The sequence below is a fragment of the Passer montanus genome, unplaced genomic scaffold, assembly GCF_014805655.1.
Source record: "Passer montanus isolate IOZ18808 unplaced genomic scaffold, ASM1480565v1 scaffold10, whole genome shotgun sequence".
NCBI classification, from domain to species: Eukaryota; Metazoa; Chordata; class Aves; order Passeriformes; family Passeridae; genus Passer; species Passer montanus.
The window spans coordinates 21,030,173-21,055,636 of NW_024356505.1; the positions used below are offsets into that span (position 1 = coordinate 21,030,173).

Below are 25,464 nucleotides of genomic sequence, written 5' to 3' on the forward strand. Positions count from 1 at the left end.
GAAATCTGGAGGAAATCCCTTCTGCCCTCAACCAGTTCCCCTCACTGGCCCTCCAGGTGCTGCTTCTAAACCTCTTAGAAGGAAGGGCATGAGGAATTGCTGGGGTCAGTTTTGAAGTCAGTTTTTATTTAACCTATAGGATTTCATGTATGCTGGTTAGCACTGTGAGCCCAGCTGGAGTAATTATATGTGTCTTTCTGATATGGATTATTTTAATTTGTACAATATTTTATATATATGTGTGTGTGTGTGTGTGTGTGTGTGTGTGTGTGTATATAGTTATTCTAAATCACTTTAGAGTGCCAAGTTCTAGACATACACTTTTCATAGTTACAAAACCACTTAGTTAAATTACACTTCTCACTGTAAAAGGGGATTTGGGTCCACTCCTTCCCAGTTAAACCAGTGTATGAGGTGGCTCAGGAACTGGATAATAATCATCCTTGAGGTCCAGAAGAGCATGTGCTAGAGGGTAGGGTACCAGCTGGGAGAACTGGGAACTAGGTCATATGCTTTTTCCCCATGGAGACATAGTTTATTTGTATTTGTTTTGTGATTTTTTTTTTTATTTTTCCCTGCAGTGAATTTCAATATTTGCAGGAATTGGCTCCATACAGAATATTCTCTGCATCAGAAAACAAGCTGCCGGTGCAACCTACTCCTCTGCACACCGTGCTCTCCTTGGCCCCCTGCCCTGTGCATCTCCAGCAGCAATTTTGTCGGGGCCAAGACTTTGCGGTGATTGGGGGTTCTTCAGCAACGAAGTTTCTTGATGCTTCCCGAAAGCATTCATGGGTGCTTACTTCCTGCCGGAGCTCTGTGCTGACTGTGAATGGAAAGCAGCAAATAAAAAAAAAAAAAAAAATTTAAAAAAAGGGGGGGGAAAAAAGGAAAAAAATTAAAAAGCACAGAAGAATTCGCGTTTTTCTGGAGGGGAAAAAAATAGTTATTTCCCATGATGAGGACGGGGGGTGGGGGGAAACCGAAACCCCAAAAGGTATTTCCCAGCGCCTCGCACGCGGAGCTCTAGGAATGAGTCAGGGCTCTCAGTGCTGCCGCGGCCGGCGGAGCCCGCGCCCGTGCAGCGCCGAGCGCGGCGGGGCCGGGCCGGGGCCGGGCCGGGCCGGGCCCTGCCGGGACCCCCTGGGGCGCTCGCCCCGGGCCGTGCCTGGCCGCGGCGCTCGCGGCGACCCTTGCGGTATGCGGCTGCCTTTGGCAGGGGCACATGAAGGATTTCATTGAGTGTGAAGACAGAGAGCAGAGACAGAAAGCAGAAGGAGGCGGCTGCAGCCTTTGTAGTCGGGGAGGAATGCGGAAATGTTGAAGCACTATGTCAAACTTTTTTGAAACGGGGTCAAGTCACATTCAGCCAGCGTGGGAAAGCAAGGGGAAAAAAAAGTTGAGGAGAGGGAAAAAAAAAAAAAAAGAGGCTGCAAGCTGCTGCTGCTCCCAGGCAGAACAGAGGCCGGGGGAGCGAGCGAGGAGCGGCAGCGCAGCGCCGGGGCAGCGGCGGAGCGGCGGCGGCGCCGAGGGCCGCAGCTCCCCGGGGGCCGCCGGCCGCGATTTTTATTTCGCGTTTTCCTTTTCCCCGGGCAGGGTGGGGGCGGGAGGAGCGGGCTGGGGGACGAGTGCGAGCTCCTTCTGCGCCAAGGTGCAGCCCGGCGGCGGCGGCGGCAGGAGGATGCGAGCCGAGGGCGGCCGAGCCGCGGATCAGCTACCTGTGTGGCCCGGGCGGCCGCTGCCGGGACCTGCCGGAGACACCGCCATGTGAAGGGGCAGACCCCAGGCCGGCTCTCCACCCCGCCTCGCTCAATGGGAGGTTTGTGTTAGAGAGGACTCACCCCCTCCCTCCCCCCCCTCCACCCCCCGGGGCTGAGGATTATTTGGGGAACTGGTGGCGGTGCAGGCGGCCGTGGCGCACACCAGGTAACGCGGGGCGCCCATGTGCTCCGCGCACCCGGCCCCGCGGCGTGGCCCACACGCCGTCCCCTCCCCGCCCGGCCCGGGAGCCCGCACCGCTCACCCCCCCTCCCCGCGGGCGGCACCGCGGACGCGTCCCTTCGGCGGCCGGGCCGGGGCAGCCGCCTCGGGGTCGGTGCGGGGGCGCGGAGGGGCCCGCGGGGGAAGGGGTGCCCTCAGGGGGAGCCGCCGGGAGGGGTCCTCTCTGCGTCCTGCCCAGCAGCGGAGCCGGGCCCCCCTCCCCGCCCCGTCCGCTGAGAGGAAGCGCGGGGACGCGGCTCCCCGCGTGTCCCCCGCCGCCACCCCCCGCCGCCTGCGGGGCGCCCGCGGAGGGGAGCTCGGCGGCGCGGCGGGGGCACCCCGCACACCGGGCTGGGCCAGGGGCACCCCGCACACCGGACTGGGCCGGGGGTGCCCGCACACCGAGCTTGGGCAGGGGCACTCCTGCACACCGGGCTGGGCCGGGGGCACCCCTCACACCGGGCTGGGCCGGGGGCACCCCGCACACCGAGCTCGGGTCCCCCGCACACCGGGCTCGGGGTGGCCCCCCACGGCGGCCCGCGCTCGGTGATGCTGCAGGCGGGGGGCGCAGGGCTGCCCGGTGGCTGGGGCGATGCGGTGCAGGGAACTGTGGCAGCTGTGCTGGGAACTGGGTCCGGCGAGGCAGGGAGCCGCCTCCGGCTGCAGCCCAGGAGAAGGGTTGAGCAGTGGGCACAGGTTTCCTTCCGATTGCGCTTTTCATCTCCAGCTAAGGTGTAAAATCAGCGTAAGTGTGCGGAATAGCCCTCGCGCTTTGTGTTTGAGTTCCCCTTAAGAGATCCCCGACTCACCTGTCTGGGGGTCATTCATCCTAGCGCGGTAGAAATGCGGTGTAGGAGAGGGCTACAGTCCAGGGGGTCACTGTATCGCTGTATTGAAAAGGGTCAAGGGAAAGGGAAGAATTGATACGGAGCTTTGTGAGGGGAGAGGGTTTGCCAGTCCTGCAGAAAGTGGATGAAACTGGATGCAAAAGTGCTTCTGCTCTCTGGCCTCATGCACTCTGCAGCAGAGCATGCTGTTCCTAAAGACATCTTTGACCATGCTGCTTTGCAGAGAGCTGCTGTGACACATGTAGCAGTATCCACAGCCAATACTCTTGCTTGTTAGTAAATTTGCTGAAGTGCGTATTTCTGAAACTACTTCAGCATACAATGCTTCATAACATATCATTGCCATCTAACTATGCATGTATTTCACCTCTCCACAGGTGCTTTGTTTCTTGCAATGTGTTCATGATCTGTTCATGAAGGGCTTAGCACAGGAGAGAGCAGACCAAGGTAGATACCTCCAAATGCTATTATTTACTACCAAGTGACACTAATATAACAAAATACATATCCAGGACTCCACCATGTTAAATCAAGAAAACTTTGAGTCCTGAAATCCTGACATGAAATCCTGTTCTTGCAGTGGTACACTTCCTCTCACACATGCCAAGTTAGCTCTGCCATCCCCATCACCCATGTGTCACGGGGTCATCATCTTTAGCCCATTTCAGTAAAACCCCTCAGCATGCTGTTGCTCTGTAGCTGAAAGCCTACCTAGCCTTCTGCGCAGACCGTGATAACTTTGTAGTGTATCAGCCACTCCGGGACGTTGATACATATGTCACCCTCCTGCTTCGCATCTTCCTTTCCACCACGATTTTGCTTTGCATATCTGTATTAGCTTAATTTTAGCAGGTTTTGAACAATGCAAAGTCATGATGTAAACTAAACTAAACTCACTTTTTTTGCTTGGTTTGTCCTCCAGATTTGTTTGGCTTTACACAGGCAATGCTCCCAAAGACTGTATGATAATTCCTGGTGGCCAAAAGCGGAGGCGCATTGTGGCCAGTACAGAAAAGGAGCAAGAACAGGAGGGCAAGAGCTTCCCGCTGCCTCTGTGGCAGAGGTACCAAGTGCGTGGCCTGTCTGCATCCCAGCAAAGTACTGGTTTTCAGAAAGTGAGTGAGACTGAGAGCCACCTTGAGGCACTTGGAGAGGAGGAAGAGGACTGGTGCCAGCATGGATAAGGACAGCACAAACCTGGCTGACCAGCAGTACGAGTGTGTGGCTGAGATTGGGGAAGGAGCCTACGGGAAGGTGTTCAAAGCCCGAGACTTGAAGAACGGCGGTCGCTTTGTTGCGCTGAAGCGGGTACGGGTGCAGACCAGCGAGGAGGGCATGCCGCTGTCCACCATCCGAGAGGTGGCAGTTTTGAGGCACCTGGAGACATTCGAACACCCCAACGTGGTCAGGTGAGGAAGTGGGACCACTGTCCTGATCAGTGAGGTCCTGGGTTGAGTACGTGAATTGGGTGAGCAAGAGTTTGGGGGCATAAATGGAATGGACACTAGTTTGGGTTTGTGGCTGAAGTGAGCACTAAACTGTGTGCATGGAATGTGGTTTGAGGTTTCAGCAGGCCATGGTGAGCCTGCCAGACCTCACCTCATCCCTGTGCATTGCCTCCCACACACACAAACACCCATCTCCAGAGGCATAGGTGTGTGATTTAAGTGTTGGAATGGATGGGCAAGGAGCCATATATATACTATTTCCTCAGGCATGACAGAAAATGAAAAAAAACCCAACCTCTCCCTGGTTTTGTCTGACCTACTAGTACTGCCAGCTGCAGCTGATTTTTACCAGCTCTGTTCATTACAGAAATGGCAAGAATGAGAGCAGTAGTGAAATGCACATTCTGCCTTTTTATATGCTTTTATAGAGAGCTATAGATTATGGTGTTAAAGAGAAGCAACAGCTTAAGACTTCAAGCTTTTCCTGCAGCCTTAGGGTTGAGTACTGTTTGGTACTAATTTTCACCGCGAGCTGCTGATTCTGCTACCAAGAGGGCAAAAGTACAGGTGTCAGACCTTGCTGGCAAAATGGTGGCAGTGGCCCCAGGATGTCCTTCCTGTTGTGTCAGTAGCATAAATCCTGGATAAATGGTCTGTGCTCTCAATGATAAAGCTAGCCCTACTGTAACCTCTTACATTTTTCTGTAGCTAGAAACCTTCAGCATGTTTTATTAAAATTAAGAACTTCAAAAAGTAAGTTTCACTTCACAGATACCACATTGAAACTGGTCAGCATCTTGCTGGTGGTGCTATATTAGCAAGAGTATTTCCATTCTTTGTGTTACTTACATGCATATTACACAGCAAAAGGAAAACATTTTTGTGCTTCACTAACACCAAGACTCTTTCAGTCTTAGAGAAATAGATACTTTTAACTCACAGGTGAAATTCAAAATGCCTTGCACAATGTAATCATCCTTTTTTGTAGGGTCTGAGATCAGGGCTTGTTTATTGGGCACAAGAGGAAAGATGAGACGGAGAATAATATTTAAGTGACAAAAGTCACTTGCTAGAGATGAATTCACTTTTGTTTATTTCATTTCAAGGCAGTTTAATGTGGCAGTCTCCTTTATGTCAAAACTGAATAGGCAAAGTGTGTGTATTCTGAAATGCTGATCATGGAGTGCTTGTCATCGGTCTCCCTTTAGTGGGCAATGGGTCACATACAGGCTGTAACTTCCATTGCTCATCAAGCAAATCCACAATTCAGTTAATAACCATTATCTTGGCTGGCACCTACTAATGCCAAAGGCTTAGTCAGTATACTTAAAAAGTGGGCATCCTATGTTTGATCAGTGAATCAAGTGACTTGGTTTAGAGGAGCACGCACAAAGTTCATCCTTGGCAGTAGAGGAATAATTGGGATTTGTCAAAATCTTTGAAATGCAGCCCATCAATTTATGGGAGAAAATGTGGGTTTAGTTGTCCAGGTTTAGGCATTAATATATTTGAAAGCTAAATCTTGTTTAGGAATAATTTAACATAATACTTAAGAATTTTTCTACCGTTAACATATTTCCATATGATGTAAAAGATCTTTTCTTAAAAAGCTTTCTAATCTCACATGCAGCTAAATGAATGAAATAGAGTTCTTGTTTTCCAAAGAGCTATTTGATGAACTGACTATGCAACTGCAGGCTTCTTTTGCTTGATCTAAGTGCAGTTGAATCTCAACAGAGCATTGCATAAATACATTGAAACTTCAAATATTTTTGCAAACTTGAATGAAAACTAATTCTCTGCAAAGCAGTGAGTATTTCAACCAGCAATATGAGAATGTAATTTCAATATAAAAATCTGTGGAAGTGTGTTTCAGGTCCTCATAGTGGTGTTGTGAAGCCTGTACCTTTTGCCATAAGCAGCATTTCAGACACAAGGGGCTGGTTGGTAATGTATCAGGTATCAGGGTGCCTGGGACATTGGTTGCACACCTTTTTCCACAAAAAGGCAGAAGATAAGCAATTTCAAACATTATCTCTTCTAAAATGTGAGGAATGCTATTCCTCACATTTTATTACTCATGTTCTTTGTCCATATTTTTAACCTGTAGGGCAGATAAGGAGCCCTCTGGAGAGACCAGAATCATATCCTTCAAATGGAAAAATTATTTGAAAACATTTAAATGGCCCAGTTCTGTTACAAAATAAGGTAGAAGAGTTTGCAATTTATTGAAATTAAACATCTATTTTTGTACTATGTAAATATACTCAGAAAAGGAAATACTATAAAAGAAGTTCTGCAATTTTAAGCAGCTGATCTAACTGTACTTATTTATTGAGCATATGCTCAAAATATTTTAATTGTTTGGGCATGCATTCTGGAAACTGATCTCATGGCCAGGCTAATAAATAAAAGCAATTCCAAATGCATTGTCTGCATACTGGATTAAAATGTACATTGTTTTCACAGCACTGTGATAACAGCACAAATATTTTAAACCAAATATTTTTGATTTTGAGAGGACCTCTAGTTTTTTTCTGAATATTACAAGCAACTAGCCTGAGAGAACTATGCTGGAACTGCAGATGCTGTGTTGTATCTGTTACCTCTGAGCAGTGGCATGTGTGATCCATGAGTTGCTCAGTGCAAACCAGCAGCCATTCAGTGAGTCAGGATTCAGACAGACTTTGTACAGATGAGCTGCACAGGCCCTGTGGTCTGCTGTGGTATTCTGGCATCAGCTGACAGCAGAGGTCACAGGCCACATGAACTTAGGCTGAGTGTCATTTTCAACTCTGATGGTACCTCTGGGCTTCTCCAGAGTGTGCAGTAGGGATCTCAGCAGCCCAGGGCTTCTCTGCTACCGTGAAGTGGAGCTGAATGTGAAGAGCAGTGTGGTAAGGAAAGACCCAGTACTTTGTAGGCATAGGCAGAGCTCCATGGCTTTGCTGGTCATAGAACAGGATTCAGGACTAGCAGTGCTCCTGCAGCCCAGGTTTGTCTTAACAGTTGTAGAATCACTTCCTGTGAGAAATAGTTAGAGCCAAAACTGGTTTCCAGTGCTTGGCACTAGGGTTGGAAGAGAATTTTCTCCATAAGGGAGAAATGTCTAAATGGCCCAGAATAATTTTGAACATAAGATTCATCATATTTTTCCATGCTACCTTTTCATGCTGCTTGCTAATTATGAGAGCTTTGTTTTGTGTTCTTTTGTTCCAAGTGCAAGAAAAGCATCAAAGGGAAACATAACCTTCATCAGAACAGTGATGGTAATGAAAATCTCTGTACTGTAATGGAAATAAGCAGTACTGATCTAAAATTTTTTAAGACTGGTAAGAATGGTGTATAGAAAGGCATGGGGAAAAGGCAGTTAAAATAATTGCTATGTGCTTAAAATCATTTCCTGTTCACATTTACCCTTTTTATAGAGCTCCTCTCTGACAGGACACCTCACTCTATTCTATCTATTTTCACAAAACAAAGTTAAAAATAGAATCTTCAAGAGTAAAGCTTACTGTAAATCAATCTTAAAATAGCTGTGTTGTGGGCTTAGAAAAGTCCCTTGTAGCTGGTAGGATGATCAAGGTGCTCCTCTAGCTCACCTTTCAGATGTAATGCTTGAATAAAACTTTAATATATACAGTAGGTAAATCTGGCAAAAGTTGGTCCAGCAGTTACATAGCTTAGTGCTGGTCTAGTTGGAAAAAATGAAATACATGTCAATAAAGAACAGACTTTGCCAGGAATAAATGACATATTAGATTCAGGAAATTCCTGTGTGTAAAACCCTGCTGCAAGATATCTGTAAAAATTCTTCTTGTGATTATAATGCTAAATTCAGCTGTATCTCACATTCATTTTATCTCTCTCCTGCTGGTAATCAGATGAATAATTTCCCCCGTATCTTAATCATCATCAAACTGTGAATTTGCACTCTGGGAAGGTGATATGCAAGACAGACTACTGTAGTTCTTGGCATTCTTGTTTTCTATCATATTTATATTTAACAGTTTTAATAGCATTAAGCCATAAGCAAATTGAACAGAAATGCAAAGCTGTATATTTTTACTTCCTATCTCATGACTTTTCTTTTATAAATACAACTTCTTCAGTGTTTTCATGGTTTAATAGCTATTCAATTTTTAAATAGCTGAAATTATATTGAATATGACCTATTAAAATTTAGTCTAGTCTGGGTTGTTATTTCAAAGGTAAGTGTCAGAGATCTTGCCATTCAAAGTGATCATAACCATGTAAGAAATAAAAGTCTTGAGTCTCTCTTTGCAGAATATTTGCCCCAACTAATTGACTTAGGTTCCACAGCATGAGCCACCTAGCTGGGAGTTTGAATCTATTCCTCATTCTTTTTTGTGTACAAATCAGTGGGGGGAAATGCAGTCATTATGATTATTTGCACAATTATGCCATGTTCAAGTTTCTGTGTTACTTTATATCCACTGAACTATAAATGGCACTGTAAACTGCTCTCTGTAGTACAGCAGTCATGTCATGCTGCTTTTTCCCTGCTTTTGCAGTCCCGTGGTCCATGCTGTTGTCTCTTGGTTTGCACTTGGGTGCTGGGAGGAGCCCCTCAGCTGATTGCCTTGGCAATGCCACCCAAGTGCTGGGGAGAGAGGCTGGCACACACGTCACTCCCCATCCCTGTGTATGCTGACATAAAGACCAGCACTTGCTTGACCTTGCTCAGAGGTCCCAGAAGTGTATAAATGGCTTGGGGCTTAAAATTTCCTTGTACTTAGAAGGTGTTTTTATAAGTGTCTTGAAGTTCCCTGTCTGACCTGGTAAAGCATTCAGAACATATCAGTAGCAGATCATCAATACCTAGTTAACCTTTTGCAAGACAATTTGAACATGTATTTGTTTTGCCTTTTTCTGTTTTTTAAACTAAAATTATGGGCAAGCATACAAAGGGAAAAAATTCAAAAGGGAGTAGCTAATTTTATTTCTCTTTCTAATTTTTGGTCATGCTGATGTTGGCTTCTGGCTTTATTACTGTACTGTTAATAAGTTGAAAGGATTTCTCAAAATCATTGAGATGTTCCATCCTGTCAAGTGAAACATTTCTATTTTAGGGGGTGTTTGTCTCTACTGAATTCTGCTTCCTTCCTTCTTTTTTCTGCCAAGCTAATGTTAAACTTCTAGTCTGTGAGGTCATTCTTGCACATCAGCAGTGTGCTGTATTGTGTGATACAATTTATTTTTGTGTAGCATCACTCAATATGACATCTGGCAAGCCCCTAGAGACAAAAAAAATGGTGTTTTGCTAGTTAGGAAGATTGTCTTGCACACAGAAAGAGTAAAATAAGATGCAGAGATGGAGTGGAGCAGAAGAAACTTGAAACTTGCCAAGTATTTGTGTGGCAGATGAATCTCAGCTGAGGTAGAAATGGCGGATGAGTAATGGGAAGGAAAAACTGAATGAGCTTCAGAGTCAGTTTTAGTCTCAAACAAACAGGATTGTCTTCAAGACAGATGTGAGGAGGGGAAGTGCCTTGGCAAGGGAAAGGCATTTCCAGGCTGGAGAGCAGTTTTGGTCAGAAGGCAAGGGAGATCATCCCTGTGCTGACTGGCTGCTGTGAGAGACACTGCAGAGGTCTTGGGGAGGAAGGGACTGGAAATATTGGCTTCTCTGATGGCTGGAGGGCAAAGGGAAATTATATGCTTGCCACTGAACAGGGTACCTTGGTCTTGGAGAAATTGGTTGTCAGAGGACATTGTGCAGAGAGTGGACATGAATGCTGGCCCATCATCATCTGCTTGCAACCTTACAGTACACAGAATGAACATGTACAGGGAAGACAAGGATTTTCTTGCCAATCAGATGAATTGTTTGTTAGTTATGGATGCAATGATTTAGTTTTAATACATGATCTGGCAGAAACAGGACAAGATAAGAGCATGTCAGGAAGGAAGGGTTGAGTATGGAATGGACTTCTGAGCCTTAGGAAATTCAGTTTCTGGAATGAGTACAAGACCATTTTAAAAAAAGTATTTTATCTCATTCTAAATCTAAGTTTTTTACAAAAAACACATTTCCAGTCTTCGTATGAGTAAATGTTAGTCATTTTAGATTATGTCCACTGCTCCCTTCCTTCTTTAAATCTGTGGATGGTTATGTCTGTGCTCTTCTTGAAGAAATTTAGCCTTCCTGAGCGCTGCCTGGAAGTGAAAGCCAAATTCTTCCACCATAACCATTGCTGATGGCAGGTTGTGATTTCCAGGGAATGGAGTGGGGTCCAGGATTCAAAACTGAGCCTTCAAAAGGTTTATATGGTAGGAGAAAGGATAGTCCACACTTACAGACAAAGGCCAGGGTAGATTCATTGGGCCTTTCCAGGTTGCTTCATGGTACTCACTTATGGCTGAAGTGTGGAACAGATCAGGGAGAAGAAAAGTTGCTTGCTATCCCAGGGTTTAAAAGAGAGCTGGACCTGGTGTCTTGTGACTTAGCAGAGCACTGACCAAGTCACTCAGGTGGGCTTGGTGGGATTTAAGCTATTGTTTGAAGCTTAGCACTAAGTGCATTATCAAATAGAAATAGCTAAGTGTATTATCAAATAGAAATAGCTATGATGCTAAGAATGCACTGAATTTTAAAACATCTTTCTGGATAGAGTTCAGGGACAATATACATCAGAATACAAATCACAGATACTGATTCTTATTCATGTATTAGATTAAAGCCATATTTCTAGAGAATATTTCTATTAGAAGTTAAAATGAATCATGCAGAATAAGTAATATAACTATCCTGACAGGATAGTAACATGAATTTGACATCAAGAGTGATTATTTGTCATTGTAATAATTCTTAGGTGATGTAATTTAGTTCTGAAGCTTTAAAATTATTCTATGAAGTTTTGTAACAGTAAATACAATAGAGGTTGCAGTTCATTCCAAAACTTATGTATCTAGAGGATTTAGTTTGCTTGGTATGAAATCTAGTTATTTTCCAGTATTGCTGAACAGATTGATTTTTAATGATCTAACAAATTATCAGAAGGTAAGTGTACCCATATACATATATAATTAAGTTGTGTTTTTTCTTTTAAAAGAGAGATTTCTCCACTTACACCTGTTCTTCATATCTTCTTACAATCTGAAAAATACTTCTAATTATGCAGGCACGATTATTTACCAGGTATACCTTTAAACTCTAAAGAATATTTGTATTTAATAAATAAACCTCTTCAGAATTTTCCAAGGAGTGTTTTTTTCCATTGTGTCCTTTGGCATTTGGCGTTTGGGAAGCTTTTGATGAGATGATTGTCAGAGAATGGAAACGTGACTGTTGATTTCCGAAATATTTTCAAAATACCTCATTGCATCCAAATTTTTTGTATTGATTTTTATATTTATTTATTTACCCTTTACCTTTGAAAATTTGTCCCATCATAAGAAAAAAAGGAAACAGTCTCCTAAATAATCCCTTTAAAATCAGACCTTAACTTTCTACCACACAGTTGTGTTTTCTTTAGGCAGCATAAAAAATGTTTTATATGAGTAGTAAGAAGCTCTTTCATATGATGCTTTAGATGTCTTTTTAGAGTTCCAGAAGAAGATGGGTTTCTATTCTCTGAAGTATCTCACATAATTTTAGGATGAGGTGAATGTTTCTCACACCTAAATACAGGGTGTGCCAATTTGCTGGTATTGGTAGAGTTGTCCTTGGGTGGGTGTCCCATGGCATACCTAGCAAACAATCTATGAGCTTAGCAGAAAGTTCTGTACTGTTTTAAAAGGGTTCATACCAACACTGACTGCTTATTACTCTGGATTATCATTAACAGGTGACTGATCTTCTCTTAATAAAAGAAAATAAAAAACTTAACTCAGACATGAATTCATCTTTACAGGAATTTCCCGTATTTAATGACTGAAAACTCAGTTCTAGGATGAATCATACTGAGTTTAAGTGAAACCTATTGAGTTTAGACTTTTGCAACATTAGTCAGTGCAGAATATTGCATATTTTGATAGAAACAGAGAAATGAAGTGAGAAATAGAGTGGAAAAGCCTGTGTGATTTTTTTTCTCTCTTTTATGTGAAACTTTGGCTAGTCTTTTAGTATCTGTTTGAAGTGTGGTCAGTGTGATAAATTGCTGTTTAACAATGCCAGAAAACTCCCTTTCCCTGAAATCAATTAATTAAAAACTGGAAATTTCAGTACTTTGTTCACTGTTTCTTAAGTTAGCATATTTCTGGGAGCTTTCTGTGATCGTAATTCCTAGCTGCACTGGTGCTTTTGTTTCTCTTCATCTGTGGAGCCAGGGCTCTACTGTAAGGATAGAATTCTATCACTTTTTTTTTCTACATTTGATGTGGTATTTTGCATACAGCTGCAGAGTAGACAGTTACCTTTGAAAAGAACATTTGGCTGGTTTAATTTGATTAGAGCAAACCACCTCAATCATTACTGAACTAAGACCGTTTTCGCTTTAACTTGGCTGTAGGAGTTGGGAATGTACTGACTGTGTTAGATGTTTGGGGGAGGACTCGTTTGGGTACACAGCTACTGCTGAAGTGAAACAACCTTAGAGGACCTTGCGTACTCTGCTCTTTCCCAATAAAAAGGGAGGGCTGTGAAGCCATTGAATGTCACATTTAACTTTCCCTCATTGTAACAGGGAATTGAATTCCTTTTCTACGAAAAAAGTTGGATATATGTAATGCACAGAAATGCAGAATCATACATTTTTTAAAAACACCATGATAGTAAAAACATCCATAGGATATGAAAGTCTTACATTCACTTACAACATATTTAAAACATGCCTAGCAACAGTATTTTGAATAAAGTTGTAATAAAATCCAACATATAAATAGAAATATGGTGGGATTCTCATAGATACATTATATCCAAGTTAAAATTGAATCCCTTTTACTAAATCTCGCTAAGATTCCCACTTTTTTTTGTGGAGTTTTGATTTTCTACTCCTTCCCTCGTCATATAAATATATTGGGGTGGTTTTTTGTGTTGCATATTAAAGATCAATTCGATACTTAAGATTCACAGTACTATGTATTTTGTATGATTTTTGCTTTTCAGTTTCCCTCACTAATGATCACATAATTTTCCTAGAAAAACTCTTGTGGCTGTCTAGAATATAAATATGTGTCATAATAAATGACAGACCTTCAATAAACTGTAGTTAGCTGGTGTTCTCTAGAAAATACAGTTCTGATCTTTAAGTGCCCTGCCTCTGTGGTAGTGTATCATCATGCAATATTTCAACCAGAGGATTAGAGCTGAAGGAAGAGGTTCTGCTTCTTGCAGTGTGTTCCGAAAAGCAATATGCAGTTAGCTGTTCATCTATGTCATCAGCCTAAAACTTGCTGCTAATGCCAGAATTGCATACACCTCTTCCATCTAATCCAAAAATCAAGTTGCAAATTTAGGGCTTGAGTTTTCTAGAATATAAATATGTGTCATAATAAATGACAGACCTTCAATAAACTGTAGTTAGCTGGTGTTCTCTAGAAAATACAGTTCTGATCTTTAAGTGCCCTGCCTCTGTGGTAGTGTATCATCATGCAATATTTCAGCCAACGGATTAGAGCCGAAGGAAGAGGTTCTGCTTCTTGCAGTGTGTTCTGAAAAGCAATATGCAGTTAGCTCTGTTCATCTATGTCATCACCCTAAAACTTGCTGCTAATGGCAGAATTGCATACACATCTTCCATCTAATCCAAAAATCAAGTTGCAAATTTAGGGCTTGAGTTTTTGCTGGGGAGTTGAAAGAGCAGCACTGACTCAAACAGCTTTGGTTGTTCAAATCATAAAGTCCTGATGTTAAGATGAGCAGAAATGCATTAGCACAGGCAGACTGTGCAGAGGTGTCCCATCAAGCATGCATGTTTGAGACTTCACCATTTAGAGTTCATATGCTCCAGCTATTGAGTTCACCAAACTGGGGTGTAACAGTTCATTAGGTTTTTCACTGAAGTAGATTTAGCATTTCTGTTACACTCCTAATTATGCTCCCCTTTTGCGCCTCAAATAATTCCTCTAACTCAGCATGTATCCTCTGAAATACTCCATTTCTGCTTCTGTGTTGTCACCTAAACATCTTGTACAGCATTATCTCTCAAACTCCAGGTTGCATCGCAGATGCAGTGATTGCAGTGCAGTGTACATTTCCTTTCTTCAAGGGCAAATGCTTCTGGTGCAAATGCTTGTAGAGCTACAGTTAGAGACTTTGCTGTACAGTATTGAAACTTATGTCTAATGTTACTAGCACAGCTCTAGAACTTTTATTACTGATTTCCAGGTTCTTTCAGGACAGTGAAAGTCAATGACCTGTATTCCTTCTCTGTGCTAGGAAGTAGATTATAAAGTGAATCTCGTTTTGCCGACTTTATCTATCAGTATACTTTGTATTTGTGAACTTTATGACATAGAGATTAGGCAACATCTGCACTTTAATTAGTGTGTTGTTTATCCTTAGATAACCTTCTAGATTGTTAATGGAGATAGGCCTACCCACTGATCTTTGTGGTTTCCTCGCAGACATCTTTAATCAATTTGTTGCCTCACTGTTTATCTCTGCTTTTTATAAAACGCTGAGCAACAAGTTTTAATCAGAGCAGTAATACCCATATCCAGACAGGTTGGAATCAATGACTATGGTCAGAAAATTAGAATGATATGTCTCATTAAACTTAAGGCAGAGCCCAGACAAGTTAATACTTCTGCAGACCTGAGCACCTGTATCTCCTCACTGCATAGAAACCCATTCATCCTACTGCCTTGATGTTTGTAGCATCGTTTAAAAAAAAAAAGGCATTAGCTGGCATTTCTCAATTCTCTGTTGCTTATTATTCATATTGTCTTTATTCTTAAGAACTCAAGAAGTTGTATTACTTAAAAGTAATAAAGTAATTTTATTTGGTCAGATTAAAACATCATTTAGAGATGTCAGTTATTTTAAAAGCAAATATTTGTACCTAAGTGAAAAAATACAGTAGTGAGACTGGAACTGAGGATCATGGCAGTACAAGAACAGTTAGGATTTGAACAGAAGAGACAGGTAATATGTTTGACTAAAAATAAAAGGTATTTTTAGATATAGCTAAATGGCAGACAGGTGATGACAGTGATGAGGGCGTTTTCTTAGAAGACACTTAAAGTATATTGGAATATCCCAAATCAAAAGGATATTGTGATGTCTGTAAGAAAGTACAGTTCAAAGAGTGCTTGGGTTATCAGTAACCCAGAGTTGAGAGTGAACAAGATTATTCTGCAGAAGCAAAGCGTAAGTCGTGAAAAGCAAATAATCTTTTGCTGTCCTGTACATCAGTGAAAGGATATTGAGCCTGTGATTCTAGAAGAAACTGTAAAGTAAACTAAATTCATGAAAATACTCATAAAGCACAATTTAACCACTCTTCATGTAGACAAAGTTTAAAGACAAGTAGACAAGATTTAAAGACAAAACTTAGAGCTACAGTCAATGAAGTAGCCCTTCCTGGAGTACAAAAAAGAGAGATCACTCTCTGCATAGCCTAAAGTCACTTTCAATAGCTGATTTAAGAAATTTAATAGTCAAGACACACAGTCATAGTGGCCACAATAATTAAGTCTGACATTTTTTGGAAAAGGGATGGTTCCCAAACTTGACATAGTAACAGTAGGCTTTAGAATAATGAGATTAAGAAACAAGAAGTAATCAAAAATTCAGCAGTCAAGAGGAATGATATGAAACATCTTAGATTTGAAATGGTGGGTACTTAAATAGAGAGTTACAGCAGCACAGTTTTTGTCACTTGTGTCACCATTCTCTGATATCCATGCTCTCTCCAGTCACTGAAATCCTGGCTGCTATTTTGATCTATATTCTCCTCCTGGATGCTAGATACAGCAGGACAGTTTAAGGGTCTTGGATTCTTAAACTCTCTGGAGGAATGGGCGATGTTCGAGGGAGACAACAGAGTTTCTTCTCCCTTTTTGTGGCTGTGCTCCAGTGTATCAGGATGGATTCACAAAAGGTACACATAGCCATGCGTAACAAGATAGGAATGTGAGGTAATTGTGATTAATCACTCTATTCATCGTAATATTAAAAGTATATTCTATCTTAGTCATATAGTGAGTGCAGAGTGAACATGTGCTTGAGGAGAATAATTCATCCTACTCACCCTCGGTGCCCATGATGGAGTACAATGAAGTGCTCTCTCGAAATGCTCATTTTGACTCTAGAGGGAGCGCAGGTGGATGAGCTTGAGAAGTGGGCCCATAGGAGTCTTATGAGGTTTAACAAGACCGAGTACCTGAGTCAGGGCAACCCCCAGTATCAACATAGGATGAAGGAATTGAGGGCACCCCTTTGGAGAAGAACCTGGGGTGCTGGTAGATGAAAGGCTGGACATGACCCATCCATGTGCACTCACGGCCCAGAAGGTCAAAGGTGTCCTGGGCTGCATCCAAAGCAGTGTGGCCATCAGGGCCAGGGAGGTGGTTCTGCCCCTCTGCTCTGCTCTGGTGAGAGAGACCCCACCTGGGGCCCTGCAACCAACTTCAGGATCCCCAGCTCAGGAAGGACAGGGATCTGTTGGAGCAAGTCCAGAGCAGGGCCACTGAGATGGTTAGAAGGCTAGAGCAGCTCTCCTGTGAGAGAAGGCTAGGAGATTTGTGTTTGTTCAGGCTAGGAAAAAGAAGGCTTTGGGATAATGTACTTGTGTCCTTCCAGTACCTGAAGGGAGCCCACAAAAATGAAAGAGGGGGACTTTTCACAAGGGCTTTTAGTGACAGAACAAGAGGGACTGGCTTTAAACTGAAAGAGGGTGGGTTTAGATTAGATATTAGGAAAGGTTTCTTTACTGTGAGGGTAGGTGACTCACTAAGCAGGTTGCCCAGAAAAGTGGTGGATGCCCTATCCATGGAAGTGTTCAAGGGCAGACTGGATGGAGCTGAGCAACCTGGTCTAGTGAAGGGTGCATGATAGGGAGATTGGAAGTAGATGATCTTTAAGGTCCCTTCCATCCCAAACCAGTTTATGATTCCAATGTAGAGTGGCCACCCAACTGTAGCTTGCTCAATCTCAATGAGATTAATGCCAGTCAGTAAAGTTTGAAGGTGAAAAGTGGAAGTTTGTACAGTAAATAACAGATGTCACAAAATCAAATAGGAAATTATTTTGGGTGTAGGGGAACAAAAAGTTAGTATAGAAATCAGAGGGCACTTGGACTACCGGAATTTAGATGGAAGATGAAATGAGTATTATAGGGGAAATTTGTTTTAACCAAAGGCTGTTGTAGGTGGATTTCTGGTAAGAACTTGTGCAAGGCACTTTTTTTATCACTTGGCAAAATGTATGTACTTCCTGTAATGGGAGAATGTGGGTCTCTGTGAAATTTACTGGCTTCAGACAGTCTGCTTCTATTTTGTGTTTGGCATTAAAGTGCTAAAGGGAGCTGATAGTAGCTGGGATGGATGGGCATTGCCTGCTTACCCTGTACCCAGTTTTAAGCTCCAGCAGAAGCCATTTTGGTCAAAAATCATTAATGATTTACAAGAGACAAAGTAACTGATGATGTGTGTGGGAGATGGCTGTTCATGCAGTCTACAAGTAGTTTAAGGCACCTTTCAAATCTTTCTCAGTTGTGGTTTCTCATTTTGTCATCACCCTTCATTCTGCCATACTGATCTCATACAGGATTTGCCACTGAGTGGGTTTATTATGTCATTATTGAAAAAATTTTGGTGCTGCACATAGTTTCATTGCCTCAATTTAATTTTGGGCAAATTGCACAATTGTACAATTGCAAATAGTTGGAAGACTCTGGTGTCTAACTTACATTCCAGTCTGAATTATCCAAGACCTGAGTTTTTATAAATCAGGGGTGCTATACCTTTATCTCTTGGAATAATTTGGGGGAATTTCTGTTTTTCCATAAACTCAAAACATGTCCATCCACATTGCTCAGTAATAGCTTTCAAAATTAAAATCAATCAATACTGCTAAAAGATTCTGCTCCATGATTTTTTATGTGAAGTGTCCATTCTATAATTTGACATAACAGGCTTGAAAACAGTTTTGTGTATTATGGGTCTACTAAGACAATATACTAATAGTAAAGCAAATAATCTACTCTATTAAGCTGTTTGGATATGCATATTACACATGTGGGTATATGTGGAAAAGGAAAACCATGAAAATGTCAAGATTTGACTCCAATTAACGTGAGAATTATTATCTTGTAACATGAATTAGGATTGTTAGACATTTAGTGCCTATGCTTTGAAAATGTGTGAACAATTTTCTCTTTTAAAATTTAGAAAAAAATGGAAAAGGGATAAGGGCAAGTCCGGGAAAAAACCATCCCAAAAGCTAATGGTTTTTAAGAATTTACATGACTTTGAAAATTGGAACATGGTACTGAAATGCCATCTCACTTTTAGTATTATAAAATAGTACATTTTATTTAATATGTCCTGGAAAGAGTAAATATAAATTATGAATCGTAATGTCAGTGGCAAAGAGCCCAGGCATCTTTTGGCATCTATTGGCTTAACCTCACCTGGGCAGCAGGCAACTGAACAATGAATGTCAATGTTTAAAAGCAGCACAACTAGTTTTTTATAACAGATTACTTTTTTCTCCTCTTGTTCACAGTACAAATACTTATTTTTAAGGTCATTAGAGAATATTGAGATGATGTGATTATGTATCTCCTTTAATACTTGTAAAAAGTTTTCAGATCTTGCAAAATTCAAGGTGACTTCAATCTTTCTTCTTTCAAGCATGAAATTGCCATCCCTTATCAGCATTAGTCACTTAGTTTGAGAACTCAGTCATCCCAGTCATCCCTTATACAAAAATATTGCAATAACATTTATCAGCTTTTAAATGGGGGCTTTTTTTGAAGTCTGTTGAGTTCTTGAAATAAAACTAAAATTTTCTGAATGTATGTGGATTACCATGGCTTTTCTGATATTTTAATCGCTGTTATTGTCACAAGCCTGAAGAAATGTTCTTTTGCTTTGACAGTTCTAAATCCATGTCACTTTTCTGCCTTCTGTAGTGAAATTGTGTGAACTGTACTGTGTTTAGATCCATAGTCTTACACCATAAGTGCTTGCATACAGGGGCGTCCATAGAAATGAAGACTACTGTGTCTTCCTGCATTTAGCAAAAAATAAAGCTTTGCTTTTTATGTTTCTTCCAATGGACATGACACAGCTATTTGTCAGTCAAATATTTTCATAATTGAAACACAGATTCTTACATTAGAGCTTCTAGATGCCAGTTGTGATGTTTGAAAACCAAGATATGCCTGCATGAAAAGTAGGTAAGGGAAATCACTGGATAGTTTGTTTTTCTTCATAGAAAGTCACTTCAATTCTGCGATAACTCAGAAAGCAGCTGAATGGACCTTTACAAAACGTGAACTAAGTCACTTCTAAGTGGAGACAGCTGGGGTCTATTTAATATCCTGTGTAAAATGGTAGAGGTCAGCTTCCTGGAATAACTTAGGAGTTTTATTTCACGAATATCCTACTGCTTCAGGGACCTGGGGTGATGGAAGGACTCTCAAACTGAAGTGCGCCGTAAGGAAAAGCTCTGGGGCTGGATCTTTCCTGGCTCTTCATTTGCTGTCGAAGAATGGGAATCATCTTGTGGTCTGTGTTATCTACACATTCTCGATGTAAATGTCTTTAGTGTGAGTGCTTATTAATGCAGGCAGCTAGTCTCAGTTTTTTTCTTCCAAGCTTATATTGTGATTTAGGCTTTAGGATATTAACTGAAAATCATTGACAAGTCATTGAAGGTCTATGAGACTTTGGACAACAAGTGATTCCCAAATGTACTGATTACCCTAAATACATAGATTATTTTGTAATTTGGGACATTTGTTCCTAAATCACTTAACTTATCTTGACAGTTTTATGATTTCTTTTTTCTCCGTGCAATTAATGGAGCCATATCTTTACTATCTAAGGTCATGCATTCCCTTAATGTGTTCCCTGTATCTATTCAATTTGATTAGTCCTTGAGTTAAGAATCTTATTTTATTTCCTGCCTCCTTCTATTCCATTGTGTGTTGGACATGTCAGTGAAAAAAAAATTCTCTAGTATCACTGCTAACAGTTCACTCACACAAAAGTTCAGAAGTTACATGACATAGCAATTGATAAAATTGGTAGTTCAGTGACACCATAATTAAATACCTGTAGTGCAGTGAGCCTGAAAATTCACATAAAAAATTGTACTTTTCTCATGATACCCAGTATGATTACATACTTTTCATATTTGTGACAATTTGTCTTTTCCTTGACTGCTTTTTAAAGTTGAAGATAAAGAGAAGCACTAAAGTAGAACTAAGAGGAGTGTTTCTGTTAGATGGGAAAAAGGTGAAGATTAGGAAGAAAAAAGCAGTGTGTCACTGGAATAGGCTGACCACAGAAAAGGCTTTCGTAGACTGTGGTGGTTCTGTGGGGCCTGTTTAGTCAACTCTACAAAGGCTTAAGACCATCAACTGCAGTATTTTTGTGCTGTTTCTCCCAACAGAGGTAAACAAGGTGATTGGAGTTTAGGGATGGAATATAGAAAATAATGAGGAGCACCTCCTTCAGCCCTCATTGTCTCTTGACTCATTCTTGAAATTAAAATAATTACATTAATAAAACAATTCATATATGGCTTAGGAAGGGTTAGAACAATTTCTGTCTCAGTCAGTATTTATACTCTGAAGTGAGAAAGTTGGTTCCTGGTGTAGGGAATAGTGTAAGAGCAGGACAGACCTGAAGCGATAATTCCTGGCAAATTAAGGTTCTCACTGACTTCTCTATGATTTTAAGTAGTCCATGTCCACTGCTTTGTAAGTCCTTGCATCATTTGCAGGCAGATGGGAGCCAGCCCTGCCTCACTCCCAGGCAGATGCCTCCGAGCTCCACTGATGCCATGAGCTGGCTGGTGGCCACGAAGCCGTGCTAGCCCTGCTAGCCCCCGCAGCCTCAGCCACGATCCCCACTGTGCTCAGGCACCCCTCAGCTCAGCCCAGACCCCCACTGTCTGTCTGGGCATCACAGAGCACACCCTGCTTTGCTGCCACCGCCTGCATCCATGGGCCTCGTTTTCGTTTGCCTTCATGTAAAAATGTTTTAGCGCTCCAGGAACCAGACCATGTTTTGTGAGATTTATTACAGTTTGCTAATTTCTTTCAGAAGTGTGAAAGATGATGTATCAAAACAATCAAAAAGCAGTTTTGCCATGTGTTTACATCTGACATAAACTGTAATTTACAAAATGCTGATTTCAAAACTACCCATACATTAAAATGTAAACCTTCATCCCGTGCTGATGAAAGACACCCCAAAAGAAATAGTTGCCTTTGTCCTGTAGTAATAAAACAGTCAAATAAAATTTATTGCCAGCTCAAAATGCTACTAACACCTCATTTTCATTGCCAAACTCTTCAAATAATCTTTAATTTGTTTTCTTTTACATATGTGTGCAAGAGTTTAAAGGAAATACTTAAAGAGCTGTGTAGCCTGTAGAATACTCACTCCATGTGCATTAATCTTTACATGTTTGGCTCACAGGGCCATGTAAACGGGCTAGAAAGGGAGGAAACGTGTATCAGACATCTACCTTAAGAACTAGAGGATGACAGCACCTGAGAAGCTAACAAAAATATTTTTAGTTTACTTTACATGTGCTATGAATTAATTAATTTTAAAAAAGCTTCATAGAAGAAATGACAAGACAGACAAGGAGCTTACATGGCCACATTTGAATGGTCACGAATGGGGACAAGCCCACAATGGTGTCTTAACTCCTAAAACACCTGCAAGATGTAGTTCTGATGAAACGTGTAAGGAATTTACATGCTAATGGAAAAAAGGATCCCTTTTTATGTATTGAGTGTTTAAGAGCAATTGCCCCCAGCTAAATTTATTAAGCCAGAAGAATCTTGTAAATTTCTATTGAAGGTTTATTAGTCCCATTTGTTTCTGTTCTTCAGAACATGAATATTAAACTCAATCCTGCAAGTTTGTCACAGGTGAAATTCCTTTTCACATTAACGGAAATTCTGGACCTGTGCCAAAGCCAGTTAAATAAAAAAAAGTACCAACTTCATGAGGTCTAGGTAAAGGCTCTTGTATGTTGAGCTGTTTAGGATTGATCCTGGTCTTTGAGGGTTGAGTGAATAGGGCAGAGGTGGTTTTAGTGTCTTTTTTTTTCTTTTGACTTGTCTCCCATTTTGTTTCAACGTCTACATGGAAGAAATATTTTTAAATTACTTCAGAAATGAACTGAACAGAATCTGCATTCCCACCAAGTAAAATTGATCAGTTACAATCTTTCTGGGAAATAATAATATCTTCTAAATTCAGTTAAATTAAAGCATCTTGTCTAAGTTAGTCGTTTAGGCATCTTCAATAGCAAGCAGGGAGAGACAGTACCCTCCCCAGAGTGCTTCAGTCAACTTACTCCTTTCTCCTGAGTAAATGAAGACCTACACGACCCGGTCAAAGTAACCCCCAGTTGCTGAGTAACTCCATTGCAGGAGTTGTATCTCTTCCATGGAAGCTGAGAGGAGAACTCGTTGCTTCACAGGCTGTGCAGGGCTGTGGTGTAGGTGGATGGTGTTTGAATAAATATCCTCTCACATCATTTTTTTCTCATAATGTTATCTATTACTCCGCCACTCCGTTTTTCTGTTGCATCCGCAACTTAAAAAGAAAAGGGCAATGTTTATGTGTGTAGATCTGGCTTCCTCACAAAACCTGGCCAGATCCTGTTTGTTTTTCTTACCCATGTGAGCAATTGCCTTTGTATTTTGATTTTTGGAAATCAGCTGAGTGCTGTTTACTTTTGGGCAGATGGGATGTTATTTGTAGCATGTGAAGTAGTGGTGACAGGACACAGTACAGTGCCACTGGAAGGTTGCTTGAGTTCACTGTGCTCCCTTCCAGGTTTTGCTGAAGTGAATGAAGAATTCCCTTTGTCTGAAGTTCATGGTGCTGCTGGCATCATGGCACACAGGGGTATAACTGGGAATACATTTGGCATCAAAGCCTGATGGAAATCACTCTCCTTACCACGTGTATATGAAAAGCACTGTGAACTGCATTCCTGTTTTTATGTGGTACAACCTCATGCAGGACAAATTTGTGGAAAACAAAACACAAAGTGTAAGACACCTTTTGGATTTTCATTTGAGTTAATCCTGAATGTGGCAACTGCATTCACCACCTTACTGCTTGTATTGAAAGTGGGCAGATACGACTGATCCATTTTCAGGAAATTTTGAGCAGTTCTAGTGAATCCATAAACAGGTTTTTTCAACAGATGTAGACATTTTTTAAAAGTTGTTTTCATGCAGTTTCAATATCTGGTGTTAAATTGCTGTTTCCATTTTTAAGATAACAATAACTATTCACATCTATTGCTATTTTCTAGTCCCCCAGGTTAAGACTGGGAAAACAAAAGTTCACAGTTCATTCATTTCAGAATTTAAGGACAAACAAATACTGTGATGAATGCCTTAGAATACATCATGACCATAGTTTTCAGAGATGAATGCCCATATTCACGGATTGAGTATTTAAGGGTAACTAAAAGGTTAGGAAGCAGAGATTGTGGTACAGATAAGGATGGTTAAGTGCAAAATGGGACCACGCATGTTGGGACCCAAGTTGTAGAGTTCTCACTGCATGGCTAAAAATCAGATAGGGGTTGAAATGGCAGACAGGGGTTTACATTGCTCTATCCAGGTGATGACTGGCTGAGTATAACAAAGGGGAAAGATAGCTGGCAGATAAGGTAGATGAAGCTTTAGGTGATGTGTATACTTAAAAATCATCCAGGTTTTTAAGTGCAGCATAAGTTCTTTGGTAGTTCAAGGTTGGCGGATCATGCAAGGTCAAGATCTATGACAGGTTTACTCTGCACACTGGTACTCTTGCTTCAAAAATGCATTCTTCTACTGACAGGTCTAAAAAAATTTAATACAATACTACTCAAAGCTTGTGTTGCATGTCAACTGACCATGCTGTCATAGCAATAAACAGATTGGTAGAAGTTTGCACCCTATTTCCCAGTGATGTTGGTTTCATTCTCTTACCAAGGATTTCCTTTCTATAATGTCATTTAGAGAGACAATAACTTTTTATTTAAGAAATGATACATAATAATAACCCCAAATATAAACAAATGAGCATGAGAGTGAACCATGCGCTGTTTTACTTTGGTTTACTCCTTTGTTTGCTAATTGCTTTCTGTTTAATACATGGATATATAGTGTGTTACATTAAAAGGTCTGTAGAATCCCTTAGTAATAGTATTCCCTGAATACATTAGAGTGGCATAATTAAAATAATTAAAAATAATTAATTTTGTTTTCTTACTAACGTCTCTTTTTATTAACATATATGCAGCTTATTTACGTTGTGCATGTATAGTATTGCAAACTTTAGCTAATTTAGCCTTTTGTTTTTCCTAAGGCTTTTTTTTCTTCTGTTTTTTGCTCTTTTGCTTTAGCAATGGAATTCATGGTAGCATTAAACTCTGGAAGTTTTCCCCTTCTAAAAGTCATCTCTTGATCCTTCTTTGAGAAGGACAAACTGTTTGGTCCCAACTCTATCTATGAAAAATAGAAATGTATTTTCTTACATGGCTTTAATGTGTCAGTGTCTCACAGATAATTACAACAATACTTGATCCCAGTAACAGAACCACAGCAAAATATTTTGTATCTATTGCTCTGTCTCCCCTGCTCTTCACTATCACATCATGGCTTTGGACTCCTTTCAAGTGCTGCCACTACTGGTCCGTCCTGGGACGTGGTAGAGACATCATCAGTGCTCAGGTGTATTTGCAGCCTTTAGCAAGGCCCCTTACCTTGCTTTTTCAGTGTCTGACAGCTAGGCCCTTCAGCTAGACTGAGTTACTGTGTCAGTGTCTGACAGCTAGACCGAGTTACTCTCAGTCAGGCTGCTTCTCCTCAGCATAATAATTGCTAATATTCCCGAGGGCCTAGTGTATGCTGAGTGGTTAATTAGGGCTCAAACAGCACATGAGTTTTCAGTGCATCCACCATCGTCCAGAATAATTGTGGCTGTAGAGTAACCTGGAGGTCTTTCAGGAACAGCAGCCCCTGGATTGATGATAAGCATCGAAACAGAGGACCTCTTCTGTCATCTTCTACAGTAGCTGCTTT

At 41.3% G+C, this 25,464-nt stretch overlaps 1 protein-coding gene across 6 annotated transcripts in view; it reads left to right on the top strand.

Annotated features, from left to right (window-relative positions):
* Window positions 1-1,538: 1,538 nt before the first annotated feature.
* CDK6 (cyclin dependent kinase 6) overlaps window positions 1,539-25,464 on the top strand; it is a 136,148-nt gene continuing 112,222 nt past the window's right edge. For 2 of the 6 annotated variants that reach the window (XM_039704964.1, XM_039705009.1), the window contains exons 1-2: window positions 1,539-1,819; window positions 3,751-4,237. In XM_039704964.1, coding sequence (XP_039560898.1) covers window positions 4,005-4,237 — 233 coding nt within the window. In that variant the 5' untranslated portion in view covers window positions 1,539-1,819; window positions 3,751-4,004. Of the gene's footprint in view, window positions 1,820-1,902; window positions 1,927-2,605; window positions 2,726-3,205; window positions 3,276-3,750; window positions 4,238-25,464 lie in introns of those variants that run through there. The other 4 variants (XM_039704975.1, XM_039704984.1, XM_039705000.1 and 1 more) reach the window with 4 other exon arrangements.